This window comes from Somniosus microcephalus, chromosome 2 (genome assembly GCF_052327205.1).
Source record: "Somniosus microcephalus isolate GS21.2 chromosome 2, FLI_Smic_1.0, whole genome shotgun sequence".
In the NCBI taxonomy this organism is placed as follows: Eukaryota; Metazoa; Chordata; class Chondrichthyes; order Squaliformes; family Somniosidae; genus Somniosus; species Somniosus microcephalus.
In genome coordinates this window covers 147,596,193-147,609,236 of record NC_140988.1, presented here as the reverse complement: position 1 = coordinate 147,609,236, position 13,044 = coordinate 147,596,193, and the positions used below count along the sequence as shown (strand labels likewise).

Below are 13,044 nucleotides of genomic sequence, written 5' to 3'. Positions count from 1 at the left end.
CATCCCTTCAGATGCTTGCATTAAGCGGTGTTAAGTATGTGTCTTGTATTGAACAATTAACACAAAGACTTAAACGTATAACTCAAACAGGTCTTTACTGGTTGGAGGTAGGGACTATACATAGGTCTTTACTTCATGCCCACAGGCGGGAACTGAGGGGGATCAGTACCCACAGTACTATTTATACCCCTATGGCCAGGAGTGGTACTGCGTATCACTACGCCCAACAAGTAGTGCAGTCCTGTCCATAGGTTCAAAGTAGCACACATATTACATACACAACATTCCTCCCTTCCTAGCTTTACAGTCATCTCCCCATTTAACATAACGTAATAACATATATACATATATAACTTCAGGTTTACATAACAGAATAACATAGATACATAGATAACTTCATGTCAAAACAGATCACAGATTCAGTCTCTGCGGAAAACAGTTCACAGATTCAATCTCTGTGGTGTAGTCGGTTCACGTTGCTGGAGTGACTCATTCAATAGTCCTTCCATGGATTTAACAGTTTGAACTTCCGAACTGAATTGGCTCCGTTCGGAGGGACCACGTGTGTGATCTGGTAGAGGTGATAATGGTTCAGATGGGTCATCTTCTGTTTTTACTTTTCCTTTTCTGCTTCTTGGAGACTCTCTGGGCTCCATTGTCAGCTGCCACAGCTGCCAGCTGCATGCGCAGTTCCTCCTTCTCTTCCTCCTGTTTCCGTCGTAGAGCCAGCTTCTCCCGATGTTCCGTAGACTTTTGGTGCTCCTCCATGATTTCTGCACTTTGGGAGTCGAAGTTACAAGCTGGGCAGGACAGGACATCGTAATATTCGGTGTCGTCCTGAGCTAGACCAGTGAGAGGGTCGTCTATTTCCTCCATACCCAGCTGGACATTAGCCAGCTCTTGTTCCAAATCCAGACATCTTTCCTGAAGAGACTTCTTCATGTGTACCTCTGCATCCAGCTTTTTCTGGGCTTTCAGCAAGTCGTTTACTAGTGACCTCATTTGTGATTTTAATACTTCAACTTCCTTTGGAGATTGATTGATCGGACTATGCAATCCCTCTACCGGAGCAGCTGTTTCAGCGGTCTGTTGTTCTACGTTGACGTGAGTCAGCGTACTTTTGGCATCCAAGGGCTGCTCTGTTGCAGTCATCTCAGTCTGTGTGGCCACCTCAGCTCTTCCAATAACCTTTGAGAGCTCCGAACCCCTTTCGTTTGAATATTGAAGTTCATGTTCAAGTTTTTCCCATTTCAGAGTCCTGTCCTTCAGCATATGCAGGAGTTGGCTGACCGTTAACTCCTCTGACATCAGACGTTTTGTGTGCTCCTGCTCCATTTTCTCCATCAGCTGCTTCTGTTGTCTTTCCAGATTCTCCAACTCTATATCAAAGAACTCTTTCGTTGCATTCAACTCTTGCTCAAAACGGCGAAGCATTTGTTCTAATTGCTGTTGTAGTTTGAAATGGAGTTGAGTTCGAGCCCGGTGTCCCTCAGAAATGGGCACATCAGTAGACTTGCCAGACTCAGAATCCACAGTTAAACTATGTTGTTGTTGCTCAGTGGAATTCTGTGCTGAAACTTTGTCTTTTGCACCTGAGTTGGGCTTACCATCATCCGTTCCAGAGTCTGGGCCGACTATCTTCACCGAGTTCTCACTCGTTATTGTTTGTAGGAAATGCCAGTCCATATTCATTTTCCTAATCCACTCCCGTCCTAGTAGTGGAGGACCTCCTTCAGATATCACATATAAGTCCATTATTTGACTGTCTTCGCCCTTGTGGACCACTGCAACCTCTATTTTCCCGATGGGGTACACTCTTTGCCCCGTGTATGTTTTCAATATAATCCCCGTATCCTGTAGGGGAATATGCTGGAATAACTTTCCGTAATCTTTTTTATTTATGACCGTCAATGCCGATCCAGTGTCCAATTCCAGTTTTACTTGGACTCCTTCTATCTGAAGAGTGACCCAAATTGTCTGGAGGTCTGCACCCTTACCAGCGTTGAGTACTCTTAAGCTAGCCAGTTCATTACAGCTTAAGCTAGCCAGTTCATTACTGCTAGCGTCTGAATCGGACTCCTGTTCGGTCACCTTGTGTACCTTTGCGTATTTTCCTTGCGGTGACTTCTTGTTGCTGGTCTTCTTCCCTGACCTGCATACTCTAGCTATATGTCCAAGCCTACCACAAGTTCTACATTCTTGGTTTTTAAACCAACACTGGTTCTGATCATGCGTTGTCTTTCCACAACGATAACATTTGCCAGAACTCACACCCAATTTGTGTGCACTGAGCTCCGGTGACCGTAGCTGCATTACTGCCGTGCCTCTCGCTGCGGCTTTGTGTGCTGCTGCCATAGTGACCGCCTTCTCAAGCGTCAGCTCATTCTCCTCGAGCAGTCGCTTTTGTGTATCCTGTTTAAATAAACCACACACAAATTTGTCTCGAAGTGCCTCTGTCAATCCCGTTCCAAACTGGCAATATTTCGCTAATTTACGCAATTCCAGCAAATAATCAGCATTGCTTTCATGCTGTAGCTGCCTTCTGTCGTAAAATTTAAATCGTTCCGCTAGCATCAGCGGCGTGGGGTTTAGATGATCTTTCAGGACAGTAACAATCTCATCGAACGTCTTATCCGCCGGTTCATCTGGTGATAACAGGTGTTTCAATTGCCCGTACGTCTTCGCACCCATTAAATTTAATAATGTTAGAGCTTTATCTTGGTCACGAATTTTATTGGCCTTACAATAATTTTTTACTCTTTCAACATATATGGCCCAATCTTCGAGGTCACTATCAAAGGTGCTAATATTCCCGTGTTTAGGCATTGTAGATTTGCAATTTCTCAGATTTTATTTTCTTTACTTGTTATCAAAGATGGCGGCTTCCCGCTCTTGCCGTCGTCCTCCGCCCACAAAATGGCGGTTTTCCCGCGCTTGGCGGTCTTCACCCGTCCCCCGACGCCGTCTCCCTTCAGCCCTCGAGTGCGGCCCTTATCTTCGCCGCGATCGATAGCCCGCGCTGTGCACCGCGACTCTCGCACCTTGAGCTTCTGCAGCCGCCGCGCCTTTCAGTCCGAGTGCGGCTCTTATCTTTGGTCCCGATCGCTGGCCCGGCTGCGCCCCTCACTTCAAAGCGGCCCGGCCCTTATCTGCTGATCGCTATCGCCCTACCTCTCTCTCTTCCCCAGTCCTGTCTTTACTCCGGTTCACAAGCTGATGGAGGCTTCAGGGTCCTAATGCCTGTCTCTTCCAGTCGCTGGAAGCTGTCAGGATTTCTGCTGCCCTTCAGTTTTGAGTGGGGTGTTGAGGATTGAAACCTCTCTTCAACGTCCTGTCTTTGGACGAAGCCGCCTGGAATAACTGCCGCAGGGTAAGAGCCTGACTCGTCGCCAGTGTTAAGTATGTGTCTTGTATTGAACAATTAACACAAAGACTTAAACGTATAACTCAAACAGGTCTTTACTGGTTGGAGGTAGGGACTATACATAGGTCTTTACTTCATGCCCACAGGCGGGAACTGAGGGGGATCAGTACCCACAGTACTATTTATACCCCTATGGCCAGGAGTGGTACTGCGTATCACTACGCCCAACAAGTAGTGCAGTCCTGTCCATAGGTTCAAAGTAGCACACATATTACATACACAACAAGCGGGACCTTACAATATTCCCAGCGAAAGTTGGAAAAATGATAACAGTATGATACATGATGCACAGTATTGCCATGGAAAGAGGCCGCACCACGGATTTGGAAGAGAAGAAAGTAACAAGCCATGTAAGATCCTCCAATGGTGAGCAGCAGCAAGCAAACCACTGCAGCTAGGGTGGCTGGTTCATGAGGGTCTCATTGCAGAATTCAGTGGAAGAATCAGGCAATTAACTACCTTTACTTTCTATTGGACATATTTACAGTTACATAGAAATGTTAGTTGCTTTATTTACTGAGTTTTTGGTATGAAATTCTGTTTGCTTTTCTTTTGGACATCTGTCACTTTCTTTTTCTGAATGGTGAAAGAATGACAGACTGCAAAGTACAGTATATCAAACGTGAAATAATTTTACTCAATATTTCAGTCCAAGTGGTTTACGTTTTCAGTGTGACAATTCTCTTTCATTCCTGCTAATGAACTCCCATGGTATAAAATTGCTTGTACAAGATTGAGCATGTCTGCAATTTGTGTTTGTGGGTCACAAAAACCTTTAGATTAAGTGAATTTAATCCTTTTCATTGAAAAAGAAAATATGGTCCATATTGCTAGTAGTGTTACTTTTGTAATATTTTATAATGATAGATGTTATTTTTATATATATTTATTTTAAAATCATGCGCCCTGAAGTTCTCCTGGTCTCCCATCCAGCAGAACCCATCAAAAACATTTCAGAGCTATTGTATTTATTGTCAGATGAAGAATATTTTTGATCCGCTGAAGTAGGCTCAGAGCAATAAGTTGATTCATAATTTCAAAAAACAATTATATGCTGTTTCCATTATTTATCTTGTTGCATGTGACAGAACATTCAATCAAACAGTTGGTACATTTGATGAACTCCAGAACTACCTTCGGGGCTATGTAGCAGAGTTGGCTAGAGATGATGAGAAAAGACATGCCAAGTAAGTCGTACTTATCCTCAAGAATACATACAATAGTAAATGTAAAAATAGCAACATTTAGCACTGTTTCAATATTTTAAAAGTATTTAGGACTGACACGTTGAAGCACATTTACAGATATACACCACCTTCTGAGGAAAATGAACACGTTAGTATGAATTATTATGATATAAACCAAGAGGACTAATTTCCTCGGAGCTGTTCTCGCCCCACCACTGTATTGTTGCCGGAAGTGCTGCGGAACTCACGTTTATGTGTGTAAACTGTGTGCACCGCACTTCCAGTGAAGTTACGGTGGTGGAGTGGGCACTGCTCCAAGGAAAGTCCTGGCCATAGAAATTACTATTGGTGATAATAGCATATGAACACGACATTCATTATGCCATCTTAAATGGGTTACATCCTGTGTTAAAATAGAATGTCATACAAATGCAATCATTTATAGATTAGAACTTCAAAAACATTTATTATATTTTCTTTTTGCCTAATATTTTTGCTAGAAAGTTATTTTCCTCATTTTTCTTTCTTTATCTTGACACCTTTAGTCAAAATGGTAAACAGTCTGCTTCCAGGCTGCCTCAAAACCCCTGTAACCAACCAGTGACTAGAAAGGGCCAGGGATTGCCCAGGCTTGAACCCGTGCTCCAATTTTCCACTCCCCTCCCCTCACTAGTAGATGCAACAGCCTTTCCTACTCAACATGGCTCAGGTTAGCAACTGAGTGAAGTAGGACTCAGTCTTGATTTGTTCATAATCTATGGCGCATTGGCCTAGAAATTTGAACCTTTAGCGCTGGCCGTTAAGGCCGGTTTAAAAAAAAAATGGCGGCCACCTTGCTTCTGCCCATTTCTGGCACAGAACACGGCGGCCGCCATATTTTGCAGCTCAGCAGCGCTACCATTGCCTGCGCTCATTGCAAGTATGTTAATTACCAGGAGCGTGCCATCAATCACCGTGCAACGCCGAATTGACTCATGCTCATTAATTTTAGACGTCACCTCTCCTCTTACCGCCCTCTCCAAAGCATGCCCATGCATGGAGCTGTTGACAGCACGTGGAGCCGAAGGAAAGCGGCGGTGAGCTATAAACCATACAGTAAACAGCTGCTGAGATAACTGGTTAACAATGGAGAGCTCAGACTATATAATTGGATTGAAAACTGCTTCCAATTAGATGCACCAAATCTCCCCACCCCGGTCAGTCAAACATTACAACTGGTAAATTCTTTTAAAATAAACTATAATGTACTACAGTTGTAAGAATCTCTGGAAAATAAATCAAAACTGCATTTCCTTAAATTTTATAAATTAGGTATCTTGTTTAGTAACTGATAAAATAATGTGCAAAGTTTTGAGGTCTGTTTTTAAAAGGCTAAGAATTAAGGAAAATTTAACACCATATTCTCACCAAGAGTTCTTCCGAAGTCTGTTGTTGTTAAAAATTTAATTGAACTCTCTTCTGCACGATTTACATCAGTAAACTCGTGCCCAAGAGCTTCATGTTTCCCTTTTTAAAAAATTTATTTCAGTTGATTTCTCACGCAACGGTTTAACAACATCTATGCTACAGTCTTTCACTGTTAATAGGTGACTGCCCGAGAACGCCGCTCCGATCCTTTAGACGTGACCTTCAGCCTCCTGCTGATGTTACCGCCAGAAAGAACGCGTTGCATGGGACCTTCTGTGCTCCACTCATTTAAATCAGCAGGCAGCACCAAAATACCGGGCGGCCGTTAACCTTGGCCCACGGTGGCACCGCCTGTTTTTGGGTTTAATCGAATTTCTAGGCTCAAGTTTAAGTACAAAGCTGTCAGTTATAGGATTTTTCTCCCTATTTTATGAAAGCATTATTTAGCTAAGTGTAGCTAATTTATTTTTAATGAATTATTTTTCTTCAGTTTTCTCCCTTTCTGCCTCTCCTCTCCTGCAGGTAGTGAATGATTCTTAGGTACAGCTCCACAGGTACCAGTGATATTCTGACACCATCCATAAGTCGCATTTGTTTATAAGTGAGCCCAGATATTGGGTGTTGGTGAGTGGGGCAGGTAATGTAGTCAAGCCTAATCCAGTCCTGAATAGAAATTTTGGCCTAGAATTTTAAGGGGCCACTGCAGCCACCGCCAAAAGTTAAGTTTAAAAAAAATTCTCAGTCTGAATGTGTAGAAATTTTGTAAGCTGGGAACAATCGCTATGCTGGAACAGGTCCAATATTGGGCTTTGGGCCTCATTTATATCAGATTAGCAAGCTGCAGACGCCTGTTGGACATCCCAATGCAGCTCGTCAGAGAAAATCATTTCAATTTTGGGCCACTGTGTCATCGGCAACTGCCCTCGGGTATGGTTTGGCAAGAGGGGGTTAGCGATTGGGAGAGGGAGGGAGGCTGCGATCGGGAGAGGGAGGGAGACTGAGGGGGAAGTAGGCTGCAATTGGGAGAGGGAGAGAGGCTGCGGTCGGGAGGGGGAGAGGAGTGATTGGGAAAGGGGAGCAGGCAGTGATCGGGAGAATGAAATAACAATCGGGAGGGGTAGAGTGAGATATCAGGAAAGGGGAGGAGGCAGCGATTGGGAGAGGGAAATAGTAATCCGGAGGGGGCAAGGGACTGATCGGGAGAGGGAGAGAGCGATTGAAAGAGGGAGGATGGCAGCGAGCGGTGGCCGGCAGTAGCCGGTTGCTTTAACATGAAGCCGGGTGGAGCATTTCTCCATATCCCAACTCCACATTCAGGCTGAGAATTTTTTTAAACTTAACTTTTGGCGGTGGCTGCAGTGGCCCCTTAGAATTAGGCCACATGTAGATCTGGTTGTCCATTCCGGCTGCGTCCAAAGCGAAACAATATGATAAAGGCGGCATCAAAGAAGCATGGGCCGTGGATGCGTCTTTTGATGCCTGTACCAGTATGGCAGGCGGTTCATTTCTGGCTCAGAATGTACACACACACCACCCACCATATTGGACTATTTTACACCAGTTTTACGCATGTAAATTTTGTTGCCGAGCTATCCCTCTTCCTGGCCACTATATGATGCTGAACCAGACTGTTTGCAATCTTGGCGTCCTATTAACCCTGAGCTAAGCTTCCAACCCTATATCCTCTCCATCATCAGGACCGCTTACTTCCACCTCCATAACATCACCCAATTCTGCCCCTGCCTCAGTTCATATGTTGCTGGAACCCTCATCCATGCTTTTGTTACCTCTAGTTTCGACTATTCCAATGATCTCCTGGCCAGCCTCCCACCTCGAACTCTCCGTAAATTTGGTGAGAGGGGCAGGTATTGTAGCCAAGCCTAATCCAGTTCTGAATAGAAATTTTAGCCTAGAAATTTTGCCCAGGCCAGAGTGAGCTGGAAGCAGGGAACAGTTGCTATGCCTGAACGGGTCCAATATTGGGCTTTGGGCTTCATTTATATCGGACTGGCAAGCTGAGCTCATCCAAAAATCTGCAGCCCATATCCGAACTCGCACTAAGTCCCATTCACCCATCACCCCTGTGCTCGTTGACATGCACTGGCTGACATGCACTGGTCCCCGGTCCGACAACGCCTCGATTTTAAAATTCTCATCCTTGTTTTTAAATCTCTCCAAGGTCTCACCCCTCCCTATCTCTGTAACCTCCTCCAGCCCAACAACGAATGTTCCCCCTAATTTTGTTTTGAGTGTGCGCTTCCTTTAACGGGCTGCGCAACCCATTCAAGATTTCAAGCATGCACAAAATCTCCCATTTGAAAAGCCGGTCCTGTTTGCCTACAACCCTCTGAGATCTCTATGCTCCTCCAATTGTGGCCTCTTGCATATCCCTGATTTTCATTGCTCCACCATTGGCAGCTGGTGCCAAGGCCTTAAGCTCTGGAATTCCCTCCCTAAACCTCTCCGCCCCTCTACCCCTCTCTACTTTTTTAAAACGCTCCTTAAAACCTACCTCCACCTGTCCTAACATCTCCTTATGTGGCTCGGTGTCAAATTTTGTTTGATAACACTCCTGTGAAGCACCTTGGGAAGTTTTATTATATTAAAGCTGCTATATAAATGCAAGTTGTTGTTGTTGTAAAATGGGTGCAGCATTGGCGAATTTCTCAGCGTAAGAGTGGTTACTCGTTAATTTTTCTTATCTTTGGCCCAGGGACGCTAAAATCCTTTGTGTGCCTCCACCTTCCTCCTGGCTGAGATTAGCTAACTCAACACGAATCAAAGGTCAAACCTGATCTGTACATTGAGTACCACAGTGACAGGTGCATGCACCCACTGACATTGGGGTGGAGCTCTCTTGTATAATCCTTTGCTAAACATAACACAGTACTTTATTTTTAGTGCAAGGCAATATTTCACAGGTAATTGCATTGTTTAATTTTTAACGGCCTGAAGAGCAAATGTTTATCATTTGATGTAGTGGCATTTTTGAACATCTGCTGTCACTGTGGTTGAGACCCCAGGCCACTTAAAGCCTTGACGTAAGTTCTTCTAAAAGCTGACGACGAAATCAAGCAGTCACAGTGTGTGTGTTTCTAGTACAGGAAAAGTTCTGATATCCGGCACCGACGGGACCGGCGTGATGCCGATCTATCAAAAGTTCCGGAGTGGTGAGCGGATTATCAACCCAGGCTGTTTTTAACTAAGAAAAATTTAAAAATCAAGAAATGTGCAACATACAGTAATTGGGTACTCACCTACAGAATGTTGTGTTAAATGGATGGTGAAAGATGCTTGATTAAGTACAGTACTGCCAGTTGATGGTAATCCATAACTCTTTAATAACTTAACAGTAAAACAAAACTTATAAACGACTTGATAGTAAAACAAAACTTATAAACAACTTAACAGTAAAACAAAACTTATAAACGACTGTGCAGTGCACCAAAACTTAAACGACTGTACAGTACAGTATAAAGTACTGTACGGTGGTTAACTGTACACTTATTCCAAGCCAACTGGTTCATCAGGATCATGCACTTCAACAAATTCTTCAGGCACTTCCACTGCTCCAACTCTTTTGGAAGCTTTCTTAAACATGTCCCGGATGTCTGCTTGCTTAGTGGACTCTTGCCTTCTTTGCAGATAAGTAGACTGCAGAATATGGAGCTGCATAACTTCTTGGGCAGAATAGCAAGAATGGCTTTCAGCAAATTTGATGAATGAAGCAAGATCTGCTGCAGCTTTAGCCCAAGAAATCTTGTTCACTTCAGAAATCTCATCGTCTTCATTTTCCATCACACTTTCCTTTTCTTTCCTTGGATTCAAAACATTCTCCATTATTTCATCATCACTTAGCAAATGCACAACAGCAACTTCTCTATCGGCATCAACCCACTGCTCAATATCACTTTCACTGAGGTGATGTAGAGGGTTTGCTGGGCCTACATCTTTCACCATGTCAGCCATTTCCATTACTGCAGTCTTCCGCGGACGAACATTGAACCCACAAAATTCCTCCTCTGAAGAAGAACCTTCAGCCAACATTACAGAAGGCCACAATTTGCACCAGGCTTGTCTCAAAGTGTGACCTTTCACCAATTTCCAGGACCATGCAACATTAAAGATGGCATCTTTAAGATTGTATTCCTTCTGAAATGCCTGAATACCTGTATTGTCATCTTGGCTTATCAGTCTATGTAGGAAATCTTTCTTGTAATGACACTTGAGATTTTGGATAACACCCTGGTCCATGGGTTGTATGAGAGAAGTTACATTTGGTGGCAAATAAATGGTGAAAATATTTCTAGAAACCAACTCGGATTCATGCGGATGGGCTCTACAATTATCCAGCAATAAAATGCATTTGCTATCTTCAGGTTTCCTTATTCTACGGAAATGTTCCCTCACAGATGGAGCAAAAGTATGATGGAACCAATTTGAAAAGATTTCCTTATCCATCCAAGCATTTGCTTGAGCTTTGTACTCAACAGGTAAGTGCCTCACATTTTTAAATGCACGGGGATTTTTATACTTCCCAATGACGAGAAGTTTAACCCGGTGTGATCCAGCAGCGTTCGCACATGTTAGCACGGTTACACGATCTTTATTTTTCTTGTAACCTGAAGCATTAGCCTCACTAGCCCCAGCAAGTGTTGATTCTGGCAAACACCTCCAAAATAAGCCCGTTTCATCGGCATTGTATAGCTGTGCTGGCGACAAATCATGTTGCTGCACAATCTGATTGAAATAATCGCAGTATTCTTCTGCGGCGTCGTGATCAGCTGATTTCTTCTCCCCGCAAACATCGAGTCGTCGTATCCCATGCCGTGCCTTGAAGCACGATAGCCATCCATCAGAGAAAGCACACTTGTCAGTGAGCTCCATCTTTGCATAAAAATCCTTCGCTTTTGATATTAGCATGGGTCCGGAAATCGGAACACTCTCTGAACGCTTCAGAGCAAACCACTCAAAGCACGGTATCCAGCTCTTCAAGCTTAGGCTTACAAAGCATGCGCCGTTTCACTACACTCTTAGATGTCTCCGAGCTTGCATAAAACTTGAGCAGCTTATCCTTCTGCGCTTTGATGTCGTACATTGTTGACGAACCGATTTTGAATTCTTTCATAATGTGCATACGCTTCGCTCCCATTTCTAGTCGTTTGCATATATCAATTTTCTGCTTTAAAGTTAACACCACTCTCTTCCTTTTGGTTGGATCAACTTTTGGGATTTCCATAATGCAGTCCAATGAGTTGCAACAGCGTGGGAGACACACAGTACTGGACTGGAACCCCAAAACATGGCGGATCAGAAGAGGCTACCGGCAGCGTGGGAGACACACAGTACTGTACTGGAACCCCAAAAAATGGCGGATCAGAAGAGGCTACCGGCAGCGTGGGAGGGTGAGACTCCTGATGCAGGGTTTCTGAGGTGTTCCGAGTTCCGCTGGCGCCAAGAGGCCGAGTAGTGGCAGTTTGTAGAACTACCCCCACTGACGAACTCGGCAACCGTTGGAGACTCGGACTCGGAACCGGCAACATTGCCGGTTACTCAGGCGCTGTTTTCGGGGGGTGAATTCTGCCGGTAGAGCGAGGTTTCCGGACATACAACCTCCGGTTAAACCAAAGTTTCCTGTACAAAGATGTTTCTTTCAGTTGATTTTCACAAAGCTTGTTTGTTTATAGTAAGGGCTGTGCTTGGTATTTATTGATCCCTTGAAGCATTTAAGTTTAATATGCACCTATTCAATCTTTGCCTTCGCTCTTTATAACATACACATTTTGTGTATTGGTACAAATTCCAATCAGTGACGGAGATCACAGTTAATCTATTACTATGGTTTTGTTATACAAAATCTTTGCACCTTGGTCCTTATTTTTCCAAACATTGTGATAAACAACCTCAAAGCTGATGGTATATTAGTCTAATTATGGGAGACTGAGATGCTTATCTCAGCAAGAGAACTTTGGAGTGGTGGTGTTGAGCCTCAGATACTGACACTGCGCATCATTTAGAGGATAGCATAGAGGCAGGATCTGCACGTGATGAGAAAGCGGCATAAGTGGCCTGCAGCCAGGGCAGGGGGCAAGGATAGTACAGGTGTCAGCTCGCCGGAGGGTGAGGTTGCACATGAGTTCTGCTGCAGAGGACTCAGATGAGCACTTCGATGGGGCAGGTTACAGAAGAAGAGAGAAACAGAGTTAACGTTTCAGGTCGATGACTTTTACGAGTTCTGATGAAAGATTAGTATTAATTTAGGCTCATTGTATGGCCAGTTCGGACAAAAGGTCATCGACTTCAAATGCCAGCTCAGTTTCTGTTGTGTATGTACCTTTAAGAGAATAACTGGTCTCAGACTGCAGTACCGGCAGTGACAACCCCTGTATAAAAGGTGCTAGTGAGCCTCTGTTGTTTTCAGTTTCACTATTGACTTCCATCAGTAAAGACTTGTTTTGTTCAACTCCTGCTGTCCGTGTCTCAATCATTCATGGACGTAATACTGGCGACGAGCAGATACGAACCTACCTACAGTCTGCACCACCTCCTGGGCTCCATTCCTACAGCGAAGTGAGCAGAGGTCGAGGCCAGAAAGAAAAGAAAGTAAGAGGCAGTAGAAACGGGCGTCGACCGTGGGCATCCGCCCCTGTGTTTGCGGAGTTGAAGATTGCTGGAGAAGCTGTCAGAAGCGGGGCCTGGTTCCTGTCGACGGTGCTTCAGCTAATCGGGCTGGTGGCAGGTAGTGCACTGATCCTTCCTGGGCTGCGGCAGTCGCGAACTCGAGCGGGTGGTTTGCAACGGGGCCGAGCAGCGTTGTCGGGAAGAAGAGAGAGAGAGAGGGTGGAGCACACAGGGCGCGGCCGGTGCTACGAAGCCGGGCTGCGTACAAACCCGCGAAGAGGGAGGCAAGAGTCCCACAGGGTTGTTCCACGACGGGAAAATAATAAAAAAAGAAATATTAAACGCGCAAGAAACTGCGAGGAGCTGCAGGTTGCAACGGGAACCGCGGAAAGCAGCGCTAACAAC

At 44.6% G+C, this 13,044-nt stretch overlaps 1 protein-coding gene across 1 annotated transcript in view; it reads left to right on the top strand.

The window, feature by feature from the left end:
• The window catches only part of prkg2 (protein kinase cGMP-dependent 2), a 179,100-nt gene that overhangs the window by 78,371 nt on the left and 87,685 nt on the right, over positions 1-13,044 (top strand). Inside the window, exon 7 of the mRNA XM_085965162.1 lies at positions 4,513-4,611. Within this exon, the coding sequence (XP_085821288.1) occupies positions 4,513-4,611 (99 nt within the window). The remainder of the gene's footprint in view (positions 1-4,512; positions 4,612-13,044) is intronic.